The following is a 27,348-nucleotide window of genomic DNA, read 5'->3' on the forward strand; positions in this document are numbered from 1 at the left end:
GAAGCTCCATTATTCACCAGTGGTAGCAGTCATAACATTCCTGCCCCCGTGGCCAGTTTTCATGGGCATTCAAAAAGGTCATTTTAAAATCACAGCAAAGTTGTAATTAAAATGCTCATCTGAACTATTTGCCCATCTTTAGAACTATGAAAAGACAGTCTTCATGTAAAAATGTTATAACACTAGTACACTGGCGAAACTGAAATGAAAACACATTTTAAAAATTAATGAAAAACTTTAGAAAAGAGAGGTTAGCAAACCTAAGTGTAGTAAAAGGGCCATCTGGATCATTTGTGAGCAGAAATAATTAGATTTTAGATATACATAGAAATTGCAAGCAAGCAACCTAATAGAAATTATACAATCTTAAATTTGCCTTTTAAATTTTACTGAAGAGACATCTAGAAGTAATTTGATTTAAATGTATGCCTCACAAATCTATGAAACAACATTTTAACCAAAGATGACTAAGAGTCAGAGTTACACATCCCCTGAAAAATTTTGGCAATGTATATAAACTGTGACTTAAAGCAGCAGCAAATTAGAGAATTATAAGACTAACAAAATTACTGTGACACTATATTAATTGTTAGAAACTCCTGCTGAGACTTTCAGTATATTTTTATTAAATTGTTTCTAAGAAATAGTTGAATCCCTATAACTAGTTTCTTGGAGCTTAATTTGCTGCTTCGTAGATGTACTTAGCCAAACAATTAAGTGCAGGTAGTCCTCAACTTCCAAATGTAATTTAGTCTGGAATCATAGTTGTAAGTCATACCTGTTGTTAAGTGGGTCATAATGTGACCGACCTGATTTTACATTTTTTTGCAGCAGTATTTAAGTGAATCACATGGTCATTAAGTAAACCCATTATCTCTAATGGGTGTTTTTTTAAATCCGAACCCAGAAGTAAACACTGGTTTCTGACAAAAAAAATAACATAAATTGGGGTCATGAGACCATGGGATGCTGCAAATGGCTGTAAATGCTGACTGGTTGCTAAGTGTTTAAAATGCAATCATGATTGGAGGAAGGCAGCCATGTAGAAGTACATGGGGGTGGGGGGGCATCATAACTCCAAACATTTGCTAAGCAGCCAGTTGTAAATTGAGAATTACCTATATTCAATATTGTAAACAACGTAAATATGTGTTTACTCTTGATCAGTTGCTTTTTAACATTTTTGCTATATTGAAGAAATAAAAATAAAATAAATCTCACTAACTTAACATATGCCAGAAATTGTCATAAATGTGTCTATTCATAAACCAAAGTGCTAACAAATGCTGTCCAATTAGTTGTTCTTGGTTCAATAAGCTTAGGAGTTGTGTTCCAATTGTTTCTGGTGATTGTGGCAAGATTTAAATAAAGAAGCCGCTTTCTATAGTTGGTTTTGTGTTATATCTTAATTGGAATTATTGGCTTGTTATTTTTCTAAATTCAGTGTCAATCTCTGTTCCTATAATTGCTTTCTAACTACACATTTTCTGGGTAGTTAGAAAGCAGTAAGTCAGGAATCCCAGCTTGAAGATAATGTTGACCACCTTTCTGATAGTTTAATCACTACTACTGGCAGAAACATCCCAATGAAGGGAACAGTTAATACATCAAATTTAGCTAAAAACAAAAGCCACCTGTCCTAGGCATATATGTTGCCATTCCTCTGACTACAGCAAGCGCTAGCATATAAATTATTAGGAAATAACTTCTTTGCATAAAAACTGTCAATCCTTTCAGAACAACAAGAAATGCATGTCAGAGGCCATGTTCAACCAAATCAAATAAATTTGGATAAGTTTTAAATATTTAAACATTTAAGTCCAGGAAAGTTTTACCAAATAAATAATAAAATCTTTATTCTCCACATTGCCTGAAAGGATAACGCTAGCTATTGATATTTCATTATATTTTAATTTCAAATGTAATCATGTAATAAGTTTGAATGAAATAATTTATCAGTTGTTACAAAAGGGAGGTTTTTTTTCTCTTAAAAACAGAGTTCTATTTTTTTGCCTAATAAGTCCTAATTTTCACTTAGGCTTTACGCCGTACGATTAAATCAAAAATTATTTTGTCCATTGCACATTTTCAAATAATTAATGAACAAAAATAAGCTTGTCTACACAGTATATTATATGTATCTGCCAGCCACGCTGACTAAGCCTTTGTTTCTCAAATAAAATTGTGGCAACCTTCACAGCAGGGAAGTTAAAACAGCAAGAGAAAAAGGTTTGATGGTGTGCCAAACGTACAATGGAAGGGAATTCAATAACATGCTGCAGAGACAGTGAGCTTTTATCAGACACACTAAAAAGTGGTGGTAGCTACATGTCAATGCTAGACCGGAGTGTGTTACTGCAGAGTGCAACTGAGTGTTTTCCCCACAGGCAATACACTATTATTGACTCCCCCCATTAACATGGAGGGTGGATATACATTTATTGAAGGTTCTAATGGAAGGCTGAGGGACTCCTATCCTGAGGCCAGAGCAGAAAGACAGCCTATCACGTCATGTAATGGTAGCCCATGTGTGACAGATCTGACCTATATTTCCCCCTTTCTTTTTCACAACAGCCTGTCACTGTTTTACAATGCTACATTTCAAGAGATATACAAAAAGGTATGCTGGAACTGCCTGGTTAAATGAATTGTGGTTATAACGTGCTTGCTGAAAACTAGCTGGCATCATACATGCCTTGTGAAAAAAATATATCCTAGGACAGTGCTTGATTTGTAAAAGGTGATAGAAAGGGTACAGTTTAATTATTGCAAAGTGTTCATAAAACCATATGCTGCAGGATACCTTTGACATAAATTACTCAAACTAATTTAAAATGTAACAGTGGAATGTAGCAAAGGGCGTGACTCCAGTAATTAAGAACATTTAGCGAAAATGCTTTAAATACTGTCAAATGAAGAATGGCTAAATGAAGTCATTATTATCTAAATTCTACATGCATTACATTTAGAACAGTTACCACCAAACGCTTTGTCGAAAATAATTTAATGTTTTTAACCGCCTAATGTGGTAATCAGTATAAATAATGCATCGAAATATGAAAGCAAAGATGGAAGCAAATGAAATGTTTTGGTTGAACAAATAATATTTCAGAGACCGCCACTAAACGATTCCCACATTTTTGACCATTGAGAGCTACTGCTGTTGCTGCTACTACAACACTCCTCGGTAGGAACCTACCACGCCGCTGCAGGTCATACTCTTTTTTTGTCTCTTCATTTCCTAGAATTTTCCATGCTCGATCAATTTCGATAAACCTCTGCATGCGTGCCTCTGCTTCTCCTGCTGGCACATCTGTGCTCTGTTTGTCTGGATGATACTGCCAGTCAAAAAAAGGAAAGTGAAAAGAGGAAAAATGAAAGAGGGAAGGAAGAGAATCAATAATAAATAGGGGATCTGTTTTGAGGTGTTTGGACACTACAAAGGTTAGAGCCACAATGGCATGAAAAAACACAAACAAAGGGAACAATGCTGGCCAGAAGAGCCTGCTGCCAGGGTAATTAGGCTACTGCAATAACAGCAAATACACCAGTGGCACAAATGTCACAATGTGCGCTGATAGCATTTTCTGGATAATTTGCCGATGGAATCACTGGTCTTATGGACAATTTACCTAAGGAGAATGATTAATGCAAAGAGAAACAAAGATTCACAAATTAATACAAGATGGAAGTAGAAGCTTATTATGTAATACAGATACTTTCAACTTCGTTAGTAAATATGAATGACATCACGTTGTCAATGTTTACCAGCCATTTAAAATACTTGCTTGCATCGGGGGAGGGGGGTATGGAGTTCAGTTAACAAAACACTATTAAATGGAAATACAGTTTGACATATATGTATTTTGAACAGATAGTTCATAATTTTAATGTATACTAATCCCATGAATAAAAAATCCAAATTATTAAAACCTATGGGCCAATGTGTGTATTTTCTATCCAATAATACAACTAAGATAAGTGTGTAAATGCAAAATACAGGTAGCCCTTGACTTACAACCTTTCACTTAGTGACTGTTCAAAGTTACAACAGCACTGAAACAATGGACTTATAAGCATTTTTTGCACTTATGTTGCAGCATCCCTGTGGTCATGTGATCAAAATTCAGATGCTTGGCAAATGGCTCATATTTGTGACACATGATCCTCTTTTTTGACCTTCTGACAAGCCAAGTCAATGGGGAAGCCAGATTCACTTAACAACCACACTACTAACTTAACAAGAAAGATTGTAAAATGGGCAAGATTCACTTAACAACTGTCTCGCTTAACAACATAAATTTTGGGCTCAATTGCAGTCCTTAGTGGAAAACTATGACCACAATTGTGTAGTAATATTTTATTCTTGCAAATAATATTGCAAATAGAGTATTGTGCAGTAATATATATTTTCAAATCTATTAAGGAAGAAATGCAGTAATACTTCTAATATTCATTTGCCATTAACATATACACTACTTTTCCAAATAGCATGCTATTTAAGATAATTATGTTCAATCTATTACTTTAAAAAAGCTATTTTAAATTAAGTACCTCAAACATTTGAATATATTAGGCTTATATAATATACCCAATAATATTTTTTAAAAAACTGGCATAACATTCTAAATAAGCCTCACTGTTATGGAAATGCCACTTTTTAAAAAATGATTTTTACAAAATGTAAGACAAATCTACATCTTTTAATCATGTTTTCACTTGCCTACAGTTTGAAGACATAGATGTTTTAATTGAATACTGATGCCAGAATATATGGAACATAAAGACTTAGATCAGTATCACATAGATAAATTACACAGCTCGACTAAAGTCCTAGATTATAAACTAAATCAGCAATAGTTTCATCAATGGTTTAATCATGATTTGTTATTTCAGGGAATAAAGGTACTATTATAGTTTGTTTTTTGAACACATTCAACATTTCATTTATTAATATTCCCCAAAGCTTCCTACTATTTTTTAGCATTTGTGAATCACAGTAAGACAGATACGAAAATATAAATCTAACTTTGCAGAGAGAATACATGGAAGAATCTCAAAGTGATTTGCGATTTGATCATTACAAACTATAAAATTTATACTGGTAATGCAATGGAAGAGGCAATGAAAGACTTTGTCTCAACTCCTTTAGTCTAATGGCACCATCCATAAAGATATTTTGAACTGTTTGTTCCATAGTTTGTTCCATTATTTCTGAAGGGAATCAATATGATCAAGCAAAGAAAAATCATGCAATGAACATTTATGCATGTATTATTTCCAGACCATTGAGTCTATATTTCTTTCAATATACATTTGAAAATATGTTTTCCCATTCACTTTTTGTGGCAGAATTGATAACATTTCAATACTATAAATTTGAACTCCAATGAGTTTTTGGCATCTACTGTATGCTGTTTGCTGAAAAATAAAGATCAAAATCCATACTTGGATGGATAATACATTAATTGGGAATAATCAAGATGGCATGAAGAAATGCGCCAAGGAGAATTCTTATCAAGCAGCGTGTCCCAAAGGTGCATTTTCAAGAGGCAACTGGGGCTTTGTGGATTGGTGCTGAAGTGGTATAGTATGGGGCTTGAGGCATTGGCAGCCCTGGGGATGGAAGAAATAGGTTAAGTGGGGAGTTGTAATAACCTAGCGGTTGAAACTGCATGTGGGTAACTAAATGTCCAAATTTTGATCATAGGACTACAGGTCGCTGAATGAATGGTTCCAACTTGAAGACTACTTATAGTTCTATACCTGACTCAGTAAAATTGCAATGAAGTAGCATATCACTAATGAATGCAAATAATAGGTTAGTAACATCTTTCCATTAACTGTTTTTGAAAACAAAGGAACTGCATTACTGAAAAGGAACCTAGAAAGGATACTAGAAACTACAAAACAATAAAATAATGGGTTGTAACGGATTTAAACTGTTAATGGAAAGATATAATATCTAATTATTAATTGATTACTTCAAATACTGAATTATATTTTAGGGAAAAGAGCAAAATTATAATATTTCAGATACTGATATATGTAAATAAATATTTCATTTTACACACTGTGTTTTAATTTTTAAAATGTAGTTTTAGGAATATAAATAATAGTAATCTCTTGTTTCCATCATTTATATTTTTGAGGCAGTACAACTGGCCTATCCCTAATCTTATTTTAGGTAATAGGGATTTCCCATCTACCCAGCCCACAACATTCTTCCTAACAATTGATTTGATATTGTTGAAATGATTTTTATGTGATGTTTTTCTTTGATAAATATTTAAGCCTTTTTAAAAGAAATAAACTAAATTTTGTTATTCACTATAAGAGTATGAACAATGGATAATGGCCCACATTTCATCTTAGCCTAAGGCTAGTTGAAATATCCAATCTGCAACTCAACTATTTGGATTGCTATTAGGAAAACCGACCACTAAGCTGCCTGCACTGCTCTTACCAGAGAGTGCTGTTGCCCAGGGTGAAACTCTTGGACCTATACAGGAGGATGAGCATCCTGGCTGCCCACATACCTGAAGGTCTTTGGGATTATATGACACTTCCTCTAGCCAGTTTTGCCAACTACCATGTACAAGAGACTAAGTGGCCTCTCCAGAAGTGAGTCTTCAAGAATAAGATTGTTTGTTATTTGATTTATAATATTTTAATCCCGTTGGAATCAAATTACTCTTAGAGGTTAATACAATATAAGAAAAACATATTTAAAATCCATGGTAGACATACAAATTAAGTAATATATCAGGTATTCATCAAATTATAACCGTTCATTTAACAATGGTTTGAATTTAAGGCAGACTTGGGAAAAAATATTTACAACCCATCCTCAAAGTGACAACTGTCACATCACCTCTGAACATAATTCAGGTGGTTGCCAACCAGTTTGCATTTTTGACAGTTGCAGCATCTCACAATCCTAATAGTGATTTGCAACCTTACCAGCTGGCTTCCAACAAGCGAAGTCAATTAGGGAAGCAGGATTTGCTTAACAACCACAATAAGAATGGTTGTAAAATCTGGTTCTGTCATAGGATGACTTACTTAATGACCACATCACTTAGTAAGCAAAATTCTGATCCTAACTGTAGTCATAAATTGAGGACTTCATGTAACAGATAAAATTCAGATTTTAATTTAAAAATTAATTTTAATCAATTTTAAAATTAAAAGAATTCAAGATTCAGAAGGATCTTGACGGACTTAAACACTGGGCCCTATCCAACAAGATGGAGTTCAGTGGTGAGAACCAAACACACAGACATAGAATAGACAATACCAAGCCCAACAGTAGTAACTGTAGGAGGTATCTTAGTGGAGTATTTATTAAGTATGTGCCACAGCTGCCAAAAATTGCAATCCTAGGCTGCCTCAATGAACAGACAGCATCAAGGATCATAAGAAGTGATAGCACCATCTATACTGCACTAGTGAAGCCACACTTGGAATACTCCATCCAATTCTGGTTGCCATGATTCCCAAAAGATGCTGAGATCCTGGAAAAACTGCAAAGAGCAATAAAGATGCTAAGCAGTCTGAGTGCTAATGGCTAAGGGAACTAGGTATATTCCCTAACTAGGTATGCCTAGCCTAATAAAGAGAAGACTGGGAGGGGCATGATAACTGTTGCCCCTACTGGCACAGTGGTTGGCACAGAAAAGCGGGGGTAGACTTATTATCCAAAGCACCTGAAGGCAGGACAAGAAGTAACAGGTGGAAGCTCGTTAAAGAGAAATCCAAACTGGAACTAAGGAAAAATTTCCTGACAATGAGAATAATAAAAATAGCCAATGCTAAGGCCCTGCTAGTAGAGGAGCTAAATAGCTTCTTCACCTACTTTGAAGTCAAAAGATCAGTCTCTGTGGCTCTAGCCCAAAGGCCCTCTAACCTCCAGACACTCATCCTGGATGAACATCAAGTGAGAGCTGAGCTGAAGGCTGTAAATCCCAACAAAGCTGCAGGTCCAGACGGGGTGTTGGGTAAAGTGGTAAAAACCTGTGCTGACCAATTAACAGGGGTCCTCCAAGGATTTTTAACATTTCCCTGCAATAGGCTAGAGTTCCATCATGCTTGAAAGCAGCCACAATTATCCCAGTTTCGAAGAAAGCAGCTATAAATAGCTTGAATAATTATAGACTCATTGCACTGACATCTATATGATGAAGTGCTTTGAGAGACTGGTCCTACAACACCTCAGGTCCTGTCTTCCACCAAATTTTGATCAACATCAGTTTGCTTATAGAAGCAACAGGTCAACAGGGACGCCATCTCCACTGCTCTACATATTGCACTGAGCTACCTTGAGAAATCTGGGAATTATGTCAGAATGCTTTTTATAGACTACAGCTCGGCCTTTAACACCATTTTACCAGGAATTCTCATTGAAAAGTTGACTGACCTGAATTTCCCTCCCCTCACTTGTGAATGGATCAAAGACTTCCTGGCAGATCGTCCACAAACAGTAAGGGTTGGGTCTTTTACATCTTCCACGCTGAAGCTCAGCACAAGCTCCCCTCAGGGCTGTGTGCTCAGCCCCTACCTGTACTCGCTGTATACACATGACTGCATATCCTCTAATCCATACAAATCATAATAAAGTTTGCAGACCACACAACGGTGCTGGGTCTCATAACTGGAGGGGACGAATCAGCATACAGGGAAGAAGTCCAGAAGGTATCCTCATGGTGCTCAAGAAACAACTTACATCTAAATACTAGTAAGACAAAGGAGATGGGTGCACCCTGGTCAGTGTCTCTTTGCACTTCTACCATCAGGCAGAAGACATCAAAGTATAGCCAGCCGAACAAACAAGTTTAAAGATAGTTTCTATCCTTGGGCTGTGAGACTTTTAAATACAACCACAATCACTCCATGCACACGCTAGTTTTGCTTTCTTTTTCTTTTTTCGTTTCTGTTATAATTTTGCACCAGTGAGGTTAAAACCAATTTCGTTGTATTTAAGTACAATGACAATAAAGATTGCACTTACATTTATACTAATTAACCAATGCAACAGTTTGCCTCTTGGAGTTGTGCATGCTCCATCACTAGTGGCTTTCAATAAAAGATTAGATAACCATGTGTCCAGGATAATATAAGGTCTCCTGCCTTAGGTAAAGGATTGGACTAGAAGACCTCCAAGGTATCTCTATCATTCTATAATTCTATCTGCCCAATCAGATTAGAGATCTGGATTATTCTATTTTGTAATTTAGGGGAGGAAACAATCTGATCTCCACAGGGAGATTGTTCTAAAGAATTGACTTAACAGCACTTCCTGGTCTCAGTTTCCTTTATCTCCTGAAAGTGACATAAATGTAATTCTTTCAATACATTATCTGTTTTCCATCTGTTTTCCTGATTTCTATTTTTGTTTCTTTGTTTCTTGCATTATTCAAAAGCCATCTTTTGAAAAAGTACCTTTTGACCTGGATGACTGAGAATCTCCGTAGACATTTGACTGACTGAGAATAGAACAGAATAAATCTGGAAGGGACTTTGGAGGTCTTCTAGTCTAGCCCCCTGATCTGGCAGGAGACCCTATATACCATTTCAGATTTCACAGGATTTTTCCCATTCCTGTTCGGTTTTCTGCATCATCTATTTTTTTATGAATATGTGCCCAGTACTTTAGAGCTAAAAGTCCTTGCTTCTATGATTATTAAATCCGAGAGAAGAATTCAATTCATAGGATCTCTGGATTCAAGTTAAATTTTTCATTTTAGGTTATGCCCTGTATTATGTAATGGCTCAAGATAATTATAAACAAAACTTTGTTGTGGAAAATTCAGAAGAACAGAACATAATGCTGAGGAGATATAATCAACCATTTATGCAAGGATAATTGAATCCAAATTTTACAATAACACCCCCCCCCCGACAATAAACAAGAAAGCAAAGATTTCTATAGAAGTTGAAATTTTGAACTTGAATTTCCCATCCTACAGGGTGGGAAATCCAAGGAATCTGATTTGTTGGCAATTTGGGGGGGAATCTAAGCAGGTCTTTAATGGTACCTATGGGATTCTTTCTGTTGTCAGGCAAAACAGCTGCAGACCTTGGGAAGTCCATTGTTAAGAAGATGGAACACTGGTGTGTTCCCAATGAGCATGAAAGATATGTCTGTACGTGCACATGTGTGTAAACAAACTCTCTATAAAATAATTACAGATAAAATGTAACTGGTGAAATGGAAAAACACCAATGAAAAAGCAAAACATCAGGTAAGTAACTGTTCCCTGGAAAGTAATGGAGGTAACTGATGTAGCACATGATCTAAACACCTGCTCCTAATTTTACTTCTAACAAAATCCATGGGAGATCCTTGACACATCACAGGATAGTTCTTTGGAGGAAAAAACCCTCATCCATTTAAGTTCTTTTAGTTTGGTTACTATACAGACTTAATGACTTGCACATAAAAGGTCTTGTACAACAGCTAGCTCTTTGCTCTGTGGCCTACATGGTTCATCAGGTACTAATTATGCTCTGTCAACACTTCAATGCTTTTCTTCTATTAATTGATCTTTCTGCCAAATTAATGACATGGCTGTACCAGTTTTGAATTCCCCCAGCCCTTTTACCTGTGAAATACAGTGAAGGAAAGAAAAAGATCCCAAGTTATGTGCTCTTGTTCAATATTTCAACACAACATTGAAAACACCATGCTAAAAGTTTAATTGTGTCTGCTTTGACTCATCAGCATTTATTTGACAGTAAAAAAAAAACTTGTGTTCTCAAAATAACCCCCAATTGTACCAAAGCATGAAACTGAAAAAATTAGGAGCAATGGTTATAGTCATGATGAATAAACAAGAGACAAGTATTTATAAAAGTAAAGATTTAATGCTAATGGCTTAAAAACTAAGACGTTATCTCAAGCCTAAGAAAGTCCAAGAGAAGAAAAAGAGAGTCGAAGAAAAAAAAAGAGTCAGAAGGATAGATTATATTAAGCTCTGATTAATTAAAAAGGAAATTAACCCTAAGTGTGACACAGTTCTAATTAGCAGGGCACAATCACCTATCCCAGTTGTTTAATAAGAGGAGTTTACACATATATGTGAAAATTTTACATTTGGTCTCAGGGGAAAGAATAGAATTTCTTCAAGTTGTTACTTTAAAAAGAAATAAAAAAGATACACATCAAAAGAACTGCTACAAGCAGTTATTCAATGCATATTTTAAAAGTGTTACTATGTACTGCCCTTACATATATTCAACTTGCAAATATTTAAAATTTATTTTGTTTTTATTATACTATGTTTAACTTATTTAATGCAAAAAGTTGCATAATTGTTTATAAACTTTGCAATTAAATATTTAAGTGATATAATAAACACAAGATTACAAATAATTAAAAGATACGGTTCATCCATTTTTAAATTGCATTAGGAAAAAAAGTAAAACATCAAAGAAAAAGGCCTAGTAACAAATATAGCACACTACTGCCACCTAATGTATTCTGAAATATTACATTCAAAGACGTTGAACTAAATTTTTACTGATGCTATTTTTCATTAATGTGTACCTATTCCTTTTCAAACTGCAAACTAGAAAGAAAAGAGCCCAAATATATAGATCAGTTAATTGTTTTAATCTGCAACTTGTATGCCTATTTATTCCAAAAACTCTGGCACAAAAGATATAGAGCCCTATTGGTAATATGAGATTCAAACATTTCTATAAACATTGCATAGATACACACCCTTTATGCTTCTTTCAATAAATTAATTTGGCATTAAGAAATATGATAAATCATCAAATATAAAGAAAATTTAAAAATAATAATGAAACTACAATGCACTTTAAAGATTTGGTAAAGTGACTTTGCTGATAAGTATATTGCCTCTAGTAATCCAGTGATTCTGCAGAAGCTATTTCCAGAACAAAAATTCCAGATCTCGCTGCTTTAGCAGAGTAAGGAAGATACTCAGAGATGATTCACATCCTGGTCAGTGTCTCTTTGCACTTCTACCATCAGGCAAAAGACATCAAAGTATAGCCAGCCGAATGACAGTTGGTCCTACATGAACTGTTGTTTTAGGAGGTTTTGCAGGATTAGCCAGGATTGAGTATTGTGATGTCCAATTGGCCTTGAGACAGAGTTAATTTGAAGCCATGCCTCTGTGCTCCTTGCTTCTGGTTCCTAGTTTCAACAAATCAAGACCATTGCAAAACACCTGAAAACAAGTCATAAGGGAACACACCCTACCCCTTGAACTCCCCCAACCCCTGGACCAATGCTAGGGCGGAAACCTGGCTAATCTTGCAAAACCTCCTAAAACAACAGTTCAGGTAGGACCAAATGTCATTTTCTGGAGGAATTTTGCAGGATTAGTCAGGATTGGGACATACCCAAGTTAACGTCCCTCGGGGGGGCACTATTGGTCTTGGGCCCCTCAGGCGCTACCACCTGTTCTAATGCCCGCTAAGATGAGCTCCACCTTCTCTGATATCACTTTCCAAACTACCCCAGGGAGAAGGGGAAGGGGAGGGAAGGCGTAGAGCAGGCCCTCTGGCCACAGAATCTGAAGCATGTCAACTCCCTCCGTCCCCCGAGCCGGGAATTGAGAGAAGAACCGATCCACCTGAGCGTTCTGCGGTGTGGCAAACAGGTCCACCTCCAGATAGCCAAACCTGGAGCAGATGGCCTAGAACAGTTTCGGAGAAAGCTCCACTCCCTGTGGTCGACCATGGCTCGACTGAGCCAGTCGGCTTGATGGTTGTTCATTCCTGTGATGTGCTCCGCCCTGAGCGATCAAAGATGCCTCTCTGCCCAGGCGCTGAGTGCCATTGCCTTGGTTCGAAGAGCCCTGGAGTGTGTGCCGCCCTGTTGGTTGACGTGGGCCTTCGCTGCCATGTTGTCAGTCAGCACCAAGATGTGTTGATCCCGAACATGGTCCTTGAAGTGCCGCAATGCCAAGTGAATTGCTCGCAGTTCCAGCCAATTTATATTGTGTTGGAGGTCCAACCAGGTCCAACGCCCCTGCGCCATCCAGGACTCCAAGAGAGCTCCCCACCTGTATAAGCTGGCATCTGTTGTCAGGATGAGGCGAACCGGCTTCCTGAACTCGCAGCCCTTGTGTAGCACTGGGGAGAGCCACCACCTCAATAACAGCTGCACCTGTAGTGTCACTGGAACCTTTTCCTTGGAATTGCTGGAGTTTGACCTCTGATGTGGCAGGAGACGCCATTGGAGTGGCCTCGCGTGTAGACGAGCCCAAGACACCATGTCTATGCAAGAAATGAATTTCCCCAGCAAACTAGAGAGCACTACTACAGGAACAAAACGTTGACTTCTAACTTGTCTAACTAAGGCTAACAAACTAACATTACGGTCATGGGACAGGAATACCTTCCCCAGCTTAGAGTCTATGATGTCCCCAGGTGAGGAATCCTGGTAGCAGGAACGAGGGAACTCTTATCTAGGTTAACCGAAAAACCTAACTGCTGAAGTGTGGATACCACCAACGAAAGATCCTCCCTTGCCCTCTCAAACGATGTTGCTTTTACTAAGATGTCATCAAGATAGCATTGGACCCTGACAGAGCGCTCATGGAGGTAAGCCGGCACTGCAGCTAGGACCTTAGTGAAGGTCTGAGATGCCGACGCCAAGCGGTAGGGCCCTATACTGGTAGTGGCTACCTAAATAGAACCTGAGATACTTACGATGGTCAGGGAAGATGGGGATATGGAGGTAAGCCTCCATCAGGTTGATGGAGGCCATGAAGTCATTGTGCCAGACTCCCACCGAGATGGATTTAAGCAATGCCATCTTGAATCTTCTACAGACAAAGTGAAAATTTAGCAGTTTAAGTTCCAGAATCGCCCTCCATCCCCCTGAACTCTTCAGAATGACAAAGAGGTTGGAGTAGAAATCTGACCCCACTTGGTCCGGTGGAACTGGTTCCACCGCCCTAATCTCTAGGAGGTGTCGGATCGCTTGCCTCATGGGAGAGCATTTATCTTTACTCTTGGCGACCGAAAACATCCAAAAGTGGTTCAGTGGAATGGAGAGAAACTCTAGGCGCAGGCCAAATCTGATAGTATTCAGAACCCAGGCGTCAGTGGTAATCTCAGCCCAGGTATTGGCAAAACAGAAGCAGTCTGCCGCATATGGGTGGGTCACTATTGACCTATCTGCCTTATCTGTGGTAGGGACGGCCACTTCCTCCCCCCGAAAGGGCCTCTTCCCCTGGGGTTGGAACCTAGGCCTATCCTTGGTGTAGTGCCTATCCGACTGCTTATCTGATCTTGGAAAATACCTGCTGTGCTGCACCTCCTGATCTGACTGATGATAGGACTGCTTTTGAAAGTAAGGCGCAGATTTTTGCTCTGACTTCTTTGTGGGCATAGGCATGACCTTCTTTTTTTTAATAAAGATTTTTATTGACAAACATGTAAAATACACACACACAAAAGTTAGACGTACACCACATTTATACAATACAGTGCGAACAGGAACTTCCTGTTTTTTATAATAGCAATCATTAATCGATACCGCTCACCTTATATTATTTCCCCTTCTATTGTATTTCATTTGGATTTCACCATTCTTAACCCTCTTATTTTACTCATAACTATTATTTTTGAGTTTTGTTATATTCTTTCATTGATTTTTGTTTCTTTCCTCCATCCACCTATACTATTTATCCCATATCTGGTAGAATTCTGATTCTTCCTTTCCCTGGATTTCTTTAGTTAGTTTATCCATTTCGGCACAGTCCATAATCTTTCTTATTATTTTATCTTCGCTTGCGATTAATTTGTTTTTCCATTTCTGGGCAAAGGCAATCCTTGCCGCCGTAATTATATGTAGTATTAAATACTGGATTTCTTTTTTGTATTTCACCGACATAATTTCTAACAAAAAAACTTCAGGTTTCCATTCTATTTTAACCCCGGTTATTGCCTCCAGCCAATTTTTGATCCTTTTCCAAAAATATTTTGCCTCCTCACAGGTCCACCATAAATGATAATATGTTCTGTGTATTGATTCGCATTTCCAGCATTTTGGGGAGGTATTTGTTAAAATTTTAGCTAACCTTGTTGGTGCGAGGTGCCATCTGTAAAACATTTTGTACTGGTTTTCCTTGTATACAACTGATAGTCACCTTCTTTTTGTTCTTGTCCTCAACGAGGATTGAGTCCAATTGGGTACCGAAAAGGGATCTCCTGGAATAAGGCGATGATGCCAGGTGCCACTTTGCCTTGTTCGCCGCTTACCACCCCCTCAGCCACAGGAGACGTTGGAGGTCACTGAGGCCGCCATTGTCCGTGAGGCATACTTCATGGCATGCAGAGTGGTGTCCGCAGAGAATTGAGCAACAGCAACCAGCTTGTTGAAATCTTGATGAGTATGTACCTCCTCAGGCGGAATCCTTTCCTGTATCTGTTGTAGCCAAAGGATAGCTGTGCGGCTGAAGAATGACACAGAGGCAGCTGCCTTGATGGCCCATGCAGAAGACTGGAATGTTTTACGAAGGATCTGCTCCGCCTTCTTGCCCCCAGCCTTCAAGTAATCAGCCACATCACCGGACACCACCGTTGACTTGGACATCGATGCCATCACTGGAGGGTTCACTGTGGGCACCTGCATTGCCTCAGAGAAACTAGGTTCCATGTTAAAGCACCTCCTATCACTGCTGTTGGGGTTGGAAAATGTTCCTGGCTTTTCCCACTGCTTTTTAACCACCTCTAAGAACAACTTAGGCAGGGATGTCTTCCTTCACTGGTGGAGGCTCTGAATAAACTCGATCCTCCGGCTTTTTCTCCGGACCACCCTCCTTGGCACCCTCCATCTCACCCAGTTGCGCTGTGGCCCTGGCCTTGCACAACAGTAACTTGAACAAATCTGGAGGAAACAGACCAGAGAATGCTGGTGCCTCAAGTTTTGAGGGATCGTCATCATCAGACATATCTACCTCTCTCTGAACCTGATCCCCGGCCATGGAACCCCCGCTAGCCAGAGAAGGAGAAACAGGCTGGCGCACCTCCAAGGGGGAACGCCTTGGCCTGGCCTGAGCAATGGCACCCCCTCCCCAGGGACTTTTGCCACCATCACGGGTCGCACAGACCCCTTCTGTAACCCAGCAGAAATTCCATGTGAAATTGCAGAGGAGATAAACCTCTGAATGCTTGCTGAAAGCTGCTAGATGTCTCTAACGAAGGAATCCTCCTCCCCCTCTTGTGCACAGCCTTCAGATTGTGGATCCAATGATGGCCTGATGAGACTATCCACCCTGGCCCCCCTGCACTGAAAAGGATCCCTTAGAGGGAGCTCTGTTCCATCATGGAGAGTGAGGGGGAAGGTGAAATGTCCCTGAGATACACTGGGGAATCCCCCCTGTGAGGAGACCTAGACCTGGATCTAATGAGCGATCTAGACCTCAAGGGAGAACTAGGCCTACCCCTCTGTTCAGACCTGGACACCTGCTTTTCCAGAGCCCTGTGCCTCATTTTCTCATCCTTTTGCAAGGCTTGGAGGATTTTACAGCTGCTGCAGTTTTTCGCAGTCTCACAGAGGCTGTGGGCCTCACTGGCTCCACTGGAGGTCCCCTCCCCAGGGGAAAATGGGGGGGGGGATCTTGCCTCTCCTCTGCATCTGCCCTGGCACCAGGTCAGGGCTTCACCAGGCTCAGCCCACCAGAAACAGCAGTGACCAAAAAACAACTTCCCCCAATCCCTCACGGCCTCCATGCAACAAAATCAGCCTCTGGTAGACCTTTCCTGCCCCTTTTGTAAGCTGTGTGGCTCTGGGCCTACTGGCATTGATCTGGGCCTGCAGGGCCTTGCCGCTGCCACCACTGTAGAAAGGATGGCCATCCAGGAAGGCAGGGATGAAAATGAGGCTTCATAGTAGCCTCTGTCCCAGCCCATGCGGCCTGCAGGAATTGAGGCCCCAAAATGGCCACCGTAATGGCATCCTGCCTCTAAAGCCCCAAGAAGCAACTTTTAAATCCCTTATCGGCAGCTGGGAGCGAGCTACACCAAGGAGAGGCTTCCATATATCAGGTGGGGGCAAGGGGAAGAAGGCAGGGAGAAGGAATTTACAGGATGGCACTGGATTGTTTTTGGAACAATCAGGAACCAAAAGCAATCTGTCTTTCTTCGGTCAGACAGAGTTGAAACTGGGAACCAGAAGCAAGGAGCACAGAGGCGTGGCTTCAAATTAACTCTGTCTCGAGGCCAATTGGACATCACAATACCCCAATCCTGGCTAATCCTGCAAAATTCCTCCGGAAAACAAACAGGTTTAAAGATTTCTATCCTTGGGCTGTGAGACTTTTAAATGCAACCACAATCACTCCATGCAGATGCTAGTTTTTTTCTTTTTATTTCTTTTTTCGTTTCTGTTATAATTTTGCACCAGTGAGGTTAAAACCAATTTTGTTGTACTTAAGTACAATGACATTAAAGATTGTACTTATACTTTTTTTCTTCCTGAGGTCCCATGTTCATCCCTTTCATCTATGATGAACATCCTAAACTTCCCGATTTAGAATCCCTTTGCTTCTTGGCAAGATTTTCTACTCATCTACTCATTTGCAGGCCTCTCTAGGCCTGCAAATATGATAAACCTATATCCTTTTTTCTGGATTCAACTTTGTTACCAATTTTAATATAATCAGATGTTGTATTCATTGTATCTATACCCATTAACAATGGCTTTCTAAAAGTAAAATGCAAAACCAACATTTTAAGAGCTAAAAATAAAATACTACTATTAATAAATGCCAGTTTGGGCACCAGGGAGATCAGCAGATAAAAAAATGTAAAGTTAAATGTGAGCTTCCCTTCCAACATATTTTTCTTGAATAAAAAGTAGCAGGAAATCTTGGGGTATTTTATTCACATATAAAATAAAAATAGGATTTGAACATAAAACTTCAATTTGTTTCTTCAAATACCTATTCATTTTAATAATTGAACATGCTAGCATCATGTTCAGTGAAATATTATCAATCCACATCTTGGAATATATATTTTTTTGGTTGAACACATGAATTTTTATGGAATAGACTGTTTAATATGATTGCTTTTAAAATAACTGGTACATTTTCTACTCATTCAATGTCAAAGGAAACAGAATTAAATATTTACAAGAGCAATAATGCAAATATATTCAAGAACCTAAATAAAATCCAAGCTGAAAAATATTTAGCCAATTTTTAAATCCATATTTTTGAGTCGATAAAATGTTTTGTTTAAAAAATATAATTGCAGATTACTGCAATAATTCCTCATTTGAACTTTTGCTTCAATTGCTACATCAATTCAACAACTGCCACTTTCAACATTGATATATGGTGGCTGTTCCACCCTGAAAGTTCATGCTCTTCTGTAGACCAATATAGTACTACTGGTAGCATCTAGCAATTTTATGAATTATGAATTTACATACTTTACCCTTAAGAGGTATCAAGAAGCAACTTTGTTCTCTGTACTCTCAATTGTGATTTGAAAGTCTGCTTAGAACTACAGGAGTTAATCATGAGATTAAAAAGAAATGGAAAATCTAACCTAACTCAATAAGGAAGAGTGAATATTAATTTGACAGAAGAGGGTTTGAGGAAGAGGTACTGAAAAGAATATTAATGTGTTATATAAAGCTTCCAGCAACCTTGCCAAATAATGCTTGTAAGTACTTTCTGCACAGCTAAAGGAATGGAGGAATTCATTATAAATAAAGATGGCAAAGTCTATCACATTGCAAAGTTGCCTATCTATCTTTTATCTAAGATCTACAGTTCAGTGGCTTTTTCTGGTATATAAGAGGATGTGAAATCTGCATCCTTATCAGGCTAACCACGCTATCCTTTGCTCAGTGGGTGCTTTTTGTAAGTTTAATAACAATTTATTAAATTTGTAAGTCATCCAATTCTTGATAACTGGGTAGCTAAAGAAAACCTTAATATTACAAAAATGCTCTTTTTAAATTTGCAAAAATTCTAAATTTGTCATCTGCCTCTGGTGCTTTGGAGCTCTGTGTCATCCTAGGCTTCAAAACTGTTAATCTGTCCATCTTGATGATTCATATTTAAACAAAATGTGACCATGTTGGACAGGCTACTTCATATGACACATCTGGTAGGTTTAGGCTACTTCATATATTTCAGCTGAAATATTAATAAGATGAGCTTATTTAATAAATTTAAGGGATGCGGTGGCTCAGTGGTTACGATGCTGAGCTTGTCGATCAGAAGGCTGGCAGTTCAGCGGTTCAACTCCCTAGTGCCATGTAACAGAGTGAGCTCCCATTACTGGTCTCAGCTTCTGCCAACCTAGCAGTTCGAAAGCATGTAAAAATGCAAGTAGAAAAATAGGGACCACCTTTGGTGGGAAGGTAACAGTGTTCTGTGTGCCTTCGGTGTTTAGTCATGCCGGCCACATGACCATGGAGACGACTTTGGACAGCACTGTCTCTTTAGCTTTGAAACAAAGATGAGCACCGCTCCCTAGAGTCGGGAACAACTAACACTTATGTGCGAGGGGAACCTTTACCTTTTTATTTATTAAATTTATAAAGCTTTTGAACTCCACAACTCTGTATATAATAAAACATTACAATAAAAAGGTAAAAAAAAAACTTGCAGGCATCCAGAATAAAACCATCCAATCTAAAAACAATGCAATGAATAGGAACAGTCAATATATCCTAAAGCATAGGAAAAACACCCCAAGTGTCCAAAGTTCTCTTCAACACATTTTTTTTGGGGGGGGGGGGCGAATCTCAGGGCAAATATTATTGTGCTTCTCTAGGTTCCATCAAATGACATTGCTTAATGGAGAGGACCAGGGGCATGCCATCTGTATCTGATAATACCGGAAAGTCAAACTACTGAAGACAGACAGTCCCTTAAATAGGTTCTATGCCATGAAAGGCTTTGTAGAGGATAACCAACATCATGAATCGCAACTGGAAGTCTACTGGTAACCATTGTACACGACATGCCACTGCATTATGGAGCAATTGCTGCTTCTGGATATGATCCTCATACTAATGATACTTGACCTCAAACCAACAATTAACCACACCTAGTACTCTCATGGAATTGTTGGATAGAAGAGGATAAGTGTATTCAGCCCTAAGATACCCTACACCAGTGTTTTTCAACCACTGTGCCGCGGCACACTAGTGTGCCGTGACATAGTGTAAGGTGTGCCGTGGGAAAATTACTTTATATATAGTCAATATAGGCACAGAGTTAAATTTTTTAAACATTTTCTAATGGTGGTGTGCCTCGTGATTTTTTTCATGAAAAAAGTGTGCCTTTGCACAAAAAAGTTTGAAAAACACTGCCCTACACATTAGTAGCTTTAGAGTTGATCTCGCTTTGCTCTCAGCACCAATTGTACTCAACCTTAGAGAAAGAGGTATACCCTTCTTCTAATTCCCACAAGCAGCCAGAAGGATACCACGAGGAATGCTACTGAAAGTTGCTGGGATCAATCTATCCCAGTTTTGCCAGAAATCATTAACAAGTAGGACTATTTCTTCCTTTGTGTTGGCCTGAAATCTGAATGAAAGGGATCTATTCTTTTAGGTTGTTCTGAAGCTCCAACATCCAACTAGCTTTTCAACAATCTCCCCTAAAAGGTTGAAAATTGTCTAATACAATTGTGTCCACTGAAGCGCCCTTGAGGAATGAAACCATCACTGCCTCCTTCAAAGCAGCAAGACTACCATTTACTAATAAATAACATAGCTCTAGTGAACAGTTCATTGAATTAGTATTCCCAAGGATCTTGTCAATCTCCTCAATCAGGCTCACACTGATTCCAGTTAATCACACAATAGTTTGCTACTAACACCTTGAGAGGATTTTTACAGTCACCATCTAATTCGAACCATATCTGAGACTTTATTTGTCAGATATCTAGAACAGCAGCCCAGAAAATGGCCTGTAGGGTCCCATGATCCCTACCAGAAATTCAGTTTGACATTGTTGTTCAAACGCCAGGTCAGGTTTGGGAAGATCTGATTTTAGATTAAATGAAACCCATAAAACTACCTGAAGAATATTAGATTACTCAGTAAATTCATTCACATACTACACATATTAAGCTATCATGTGGCTTGTCCAATAGTGGATTAACATGTTATATCATCCTATCCAATTGTGGTTTGTTCAATAAATCAAAATTCCATAAAACAATGGCTTCGCTCAATATTGTATGTGAAATCAACTTCTCTCGTCATACCAGTTATAAGAATGCAACTTGAAATCTATAGAAAAAGGCATTATATAATAACCACTATAATTTTTCAGCCCTCTCTTGACACCTGAAGTAAGTAATGAAGTGGATAAACCCCTATTCTTCACAAAAGCAGCATGCTGTCAGGTATTTTTTTAAAAAAGGAAACCTATGTTTAATGTGTGGTGTTTGAGTGCATTTTTTAATGTTATAAGATAGAAACAATATGAGGTTACAGTAATATTTAACCGAGAGCAGCAGATTCATATCAGTGATGGGAACCTGTTGCCCTTGTAATGTTGCTGAATTATAATACTCAGCAGTTTCAACAAGCATAACTAATAATATAGGATGTTGAGAATTACAGTTTAACAACAGTAGGAGGACTCCAAGTTTCTAACGCCTGTTTTTAGTTCTGATTTCTGACACAGGAACAAAGGGATTTCAAGCAGCCTGTTCAAAGCTATTAATTTAAACCCATTACCTCTAATATTTAGATATCCTTTTAATTTTTACTAATATCATATTTTAGTATTATCTTTTTGGGACGGTAACAGAAGATGTAACATTGGAACAACTGTAAAATTAAATATTCCATTCCAACTTGATTTTGAAAAGATCAAGTTAAATCATCCCACAATTTTCTATTAAGCAAATGGCTGCCACCAGTTAAGCAGTCATTTGCCCAAGAATAACTATCACTTATTTCTATGTTACAGTGACCACAAAATAATCACCTCTTGGATGTGGCTCAAGAGAGAATTATTACAAGAAAGTATTATCATGGTAATTAGGCAAGAGTTATAGGGATGGCCACAAGCAGTGTAAATGGTGATGAATGGAAAACTATAGTCATATACATTTTAGTTTATACTAACCTGTTAAAAAGAGCATTGATCTATATACACTACTGATTAAAAAGTCCACAGAAGAAATTTCTTTTGTAGCAATATAAGAGAATGAAGAAAAAAATGGAAAATGAATAATTTAAGAAATAAGCAGTTCTCAACCATGCTTGTGTCATCCATTCCCCCTTTCCCCCTATAGATTAGATAGAAATTTGTGGGAGCGTTGAAACTGATTTCTTTGAAATATTTCCTTTTTATGCTGTCTAAAAATGTGTAAAAATAAGTATCTCTCATTCCAAATATATTGTATGAACATTTTTACATATTATACATTACAGGATGTGATCCCTCTATTATAGATATACAAAGTATTCAAATCTCAAATGCATCTATGATAGTAAGCATTATATATACTTCATTTTTTCCTAAAAATGAAGCCAGAGATGGTATTTGCTGGTTCTCCAAACTACTCAAAATTTCTGCTATCGATTCTCCAGAACCTGTCAGAACCTCCTGAATTTCACTCCTGCTCTGAATTATACCATCAAGAGATAAATATACCATATCTAATGTATATTAATATATATTATATACAGCGTACATTAAAAGTAATTGTATGTGTATTGCTGTAGATTAAATAACATGGCTGCAGATTTCCAGTTTATTGGTTCAAATTATTTCTTGGCAACAACAAGCACTGTATTTAGATGTAATTTTGAATACTATGGACAGATTTAAAAAATAAATTTGCTAAAAATACTTTGTGACAGATGCTCCAAATCAATGCACCACATAGAATAGTTTAGCAGATATATTATGTAAATCTACTGAACAAGCATGTACTCCTCCCCCCACCCCAATTTTCCTTACCTGTTCCTCAGATCTACTTCTTACAAACAATCATAAACCCTGTCATAGATAAACACTAATTATTTAAACTGCATAACCTGAAGAATCACAGTTGAAGAATATGAATATTAGATTCGATTAAACTTATGATAAGAGATGCTCCATGGCATTAACTAGTAGAAGTACTTACAGACTTAAATTTAGATCAACCAGCTGTGATAAGATACTTGGACATGTGATTTTACCACCCTAAACTCTGCCTGTCCATTACTTTCAAATAGACATGCTATCAACTTGAACAACAATCCGGCTGTCAGATAGACCCCTGGTTTTAGGAAGACACAAGTACTCTGACTTTGTAATTTCAGAACTGGCCATTACAGCAATTTAAATTTTAACAGCCACTTGCTTAGAAAAAGATAGGGATTATAAGAAAGAAAAGAGTAAACAGATGCAATTGTAACTTCAAACATAGTTTAATATCTAAATCATGTTGCCTCTTCGGTATCTATTCTTAAATATTCATGCATGTACCTGTAAGTTCAATTAACATATTGTACGAGACAGTGTCAAGCCTCCAATTAATAGGAAACTCAATGGGCAACTTTGAGCCATTAATTCTGTCTTACTCCAGCCTAATTCGCAGAATTATTGCTGTGAGGTAAGAATGAGCGGAACACACCTTATGTACTCTTCACTGAAGTCTTAAGAGAAAAGCTAGAATATAAAAGCAAATAATAATTTTTTTACATTAAAATGTCATGATCTCTAAAAAACTTCATATATTAGTAAATGGGAACTACAAAATGTTACCGTATAATATGCCCTAGTTCTAGACCCAGCCAATCCCTTGTTTGGGATAACCTACTTTTACTTTCTCCTTGGCTATTTTGTTTTTAGACACTGTAAACACTGAATATGGTCCATTCTCACTGTTATTTTTGTTCATTCGCAAGAGATTGCCCTTTTAAAGTTGTAAAAAAACTCTCTGAAAAATCGTATTTTACAAATTATTCCCAAATGTACCATTTATTCATATTCCTATTCTGGACAAGTGACTTTTGGTATCAGAGGAACTAACTGAAATGCATTATAATTGTTTTCAATACTTTCTTTAAAATAAATGTCTTCAGCATATGTCTTGCTCAGAAAATATTGAAAATTGTTAAAATGCTAGGAGGAGCATGTTTTCCTCATATTATCTTATTTAATTGATTTCAATAGAGCAAGAAATTGAATTCCAAGTATTTTGAGCTAAACTTTATGTTCAGCTGGACTTTAGGAAAGTTATCAAGTCTGTAGAGGCTTTTCTTTTATGATAGGATTGTAGATATCTAACAAATGGAGCTGGACAGAAATAGGTAAACAAATACTTTTGATTTGAAGTATTGAAGAAATAGAATAGTTTCATAGATTTAGTGGCAATTCTAATATTTAATATCCATAAGCAATTTAAGATTAAAACACTATTATATAATGAATCATTATAAAGTTGTATCTTCAGATACGACAGAAACATGCAAACCTGTAGTGTAATGTAACTTCATTCCCATAACATTACTCTGTCCAACTTTACAGCAACATATAAACTAATCTATGATATGATATAGTGGTATACTTTATACTGAATACATACAAAACTCAGATTTCATTGATATGGGTTCTACAAATAGATTGCACACCTAAGAAAACTTTATGTACTTGTTTTTTAATCATATTATTGCACTTGAACAATACACTTTTAGACATGGGGGGGGGGGTTCCATTTGTTTTTCAGTCAGTGTCTTATGCTTAATTTATCCAGTGATGCCAATCTAGTACTAGTGACATTATAATTGCTTCCATGGTAGCAAATTGTAAAGTCACAAACACTGATTGATTCATTTCATGCTGCCACAATTCAGAAAGGAAGGTCAGGCATTTTCTTTAATTAAGACAAAGAATTATTTATAAGTCTGAACATAGTTCTTTCATCAAATTTTCATTTCACATGATTAAAAAAACAGCAATTAATTTCTTGTACATTTTTAGAATGTAGAGAAAGTTATAGAATGTCATGGTTTTCCTGAGGGTTGGAGGGAGAAATAATAGCTTCAGTTTCAATTAGTAAGATGTGTATAATATAACCAATACCTGCTCTATCTGTTCTGTTTATATGATAGTTATCAATCAAGTATTTGTAAATGAATTATTTTGCCTTTCAAGAACGTAAAATTTACTTACCAATAATATTAGCCTTTGATATTTCCTTTTCAATTCTTTTAAGTTATCAGAGGGTTCTGCACCCAAGATGCTATACCAATCCTTTTTTGGTATGTCTTCAAAAGCCATTGCATGACTAGGTATTTCCAGTTATCTGTTTAATTATTAGAACAAAGTAAGGAAAATGTTAATTTAAAATGATGAAAAAACTAATGTTTCCAAGCATGACTCAAAAAATTAAGCAAGGATTGGCTGAGCCTAGAAATGGGGCATTCTATACAGTAACATTTTGTAGCTCCCATTTACCAATCTATGAAGTTTTTCAGAGAGGGGTCAAATTACTACAAAGGGAGGGATTGCTTTTTTCCCAACATATATATTCTTTTGTATATATACTGAAAACCAACATGCTCTAGTTTCTCCTATAAAAATGTTGAAATTGTAATTGCCATCTTATGAATACTATGTCAAACTACTATGGAGAATGATCAAAACTAAAATTAATGAGAGGAATAGTAAGAACAGTATTAAAAGCACGCTAAAGTTAAAATAAAAGAAACCATGCCTATTAAATTGACAAAAATATTATGCAGGCTAACATGAACAAATAAAATGAATATCAGATTTCACAAAACGTAAAAAAAATATTTTACAATCATGACTTTAAGCCAGCAAAAGCTAAAAATTAATGCTTGAATACTTTGAGTGAAATAAAAGGTTATAGAAAACATTTTTTCGAAGTATTTTTGCTATGATTCAATAAAATTATGTAATTGATTTCTTGTGCTCAAAGGAGCTTTTTGTTTGATTTTTGCTACAATAACCCTGAGTAGGATTTTTAAAAGGGAAGGTACTTCAAAATTGATAGGCACTTTCAAGTAGACTAGCATTGGGAGTGTCTAAAGCCAGTGTTTTGGATTCCAGCTATTGAAAAATTTTCTTTGAATAAAAACTCAAGATGGTATATATTACAAAGTATTAATCCCACTGATTTACCCCATAGAAAACATAAAAAGGACTGCAGCTTGGTTTACTTTAGTACATTTTGTGTGCTGCCTTAAAATATACATAAACTTTTATAAAACTATTTTTAAGATTAACAATGGAGAGAAAAAATACCAACATGCAAAAGTGCTGACTTTTAATCAACCATACTGGGGAAAAAGACAATCTCAAGGACTTGGAAGTAGTGAAATACATAATACAATTCATGTCAGGCAGTGGCTAACAGCTCATTACATTAATGAATGGCAAAGACAGAAAAAAGGCTTTGAATGTGAAGCAATCATGACAGCATCTCATTAGCCACTGGGGCTAGGGAGACAATTACACAAGGAACTGAACTCTTGAAGAACAAATATCCATAACTCTAAAGCAATGAAAGCTCTTCGTGTTACTCCTGGAAGCCACTTCCTCCACTTGACAGTGCTTATCCAAAGTCCACTTTCACAAAGTCCACTTAGGGATAAGAAAAGAGTTTGAAAAGTCCTTGGAAAGGAATTGGAATCACATAAGACTTAGAAAACTGCTATTATCTCCACCAAACATACGCAGAGTTCAACCAGAACACCATCTTGTTGGACCTGAATTAACCACTAAACTTTCAGCTCCATCCAAACCATGAATTTCAACCATTTTTGTCACATTGTTTCCATAGATAAAATTTATCTATGACTAGTCCCCGCTAAAACACACTAACAGAGAAGAATTGGAGCTTTATGTCATCTTTGATTTCAGAATTAGTAATGGCTGCATTCAATAAACAGTTATAGCAAAAGAATACAGTTGTCTTTACTGACTGCAATTGGGACCAGCAACTCCATTGCTACGTGATGAGATTGTAGAGTGAAACATCATGTGCCCATCCATATTGTCAGCTCCTGCTGCAGTTAAGCAAATCATCCACAGTCATTAAGCGTGTTATATGACCACAAATTGTGTCTTCCCTATTTTTCACATCAGAAAACATCTGTGAAAGTTGAAAATGATGATCATGAGATCACAAGATCCTGTAGCCATCATAAATGTACTGGTACTCTGCAGTGGTGGGATTAAAAAAAATTACTGCTGGTTCTGTGGGCGTGGTGTGGTGTGGCTTGGTGGGCATGGCAGGGGAAGTTACTGAAAAATCCCCATTTCCTCCTGATCAGCTAGGACTCAGGAGGCAGAGAATAGATGGAGGCAGGGCAAGTCAGAGGTGGTATTTACCAATTCTCCAAACTACTCAAAA

At 37.3% G+C, this 27,348-nt stretch overlaps 1 protein-coding gene across 1 annotated transcript in view; it reads right to left on the reverse strand.

Annotated features, from left to right (window-relative positions):
* DNAJC24 (DnaJ heat shock protein family (Hsp40) member C24) overlaps nt 1-27,348 on the reverse strand; it is a 38,113-nt gene that overhangs the window by 8,203 nt on the left and 2,562 nt on the right. The window contains exons 2-3 of the mRNA XM_032226390.1: nt 25,140-25,272; nt 3,200-3,338 (exon numbers count right to left, since the gene is read on the reverse strand). Coding sequence (XP_032082281.1) covers nt 3,200-3,338; nt 25,140-25,247 — 247 coding nt within the window. The 5' untranslated portion in view covers nt 25,248-25,272. The remainder of the gene's footprint in view (nt 1-3,199; nt 3,339-25,139; nt 25,273-27,348) is intronic.

This window comes from Thamnophis elegans, chromosome 1 (genome assembly GCF_009769535.1).
Source record: "Thamnophis elegans isolate rThaEle1 chromosome 1, rThaEle1.pri, whole genome shotgun sequence".
In the NCBI taxonomy this organism is placed as follows: domain Eukaryota; kingdom Metazoa; phylum Chordata; class Lepidosauria; order Squamata; family Colubridae; genus Thamnophis; species Thamnophis elegans.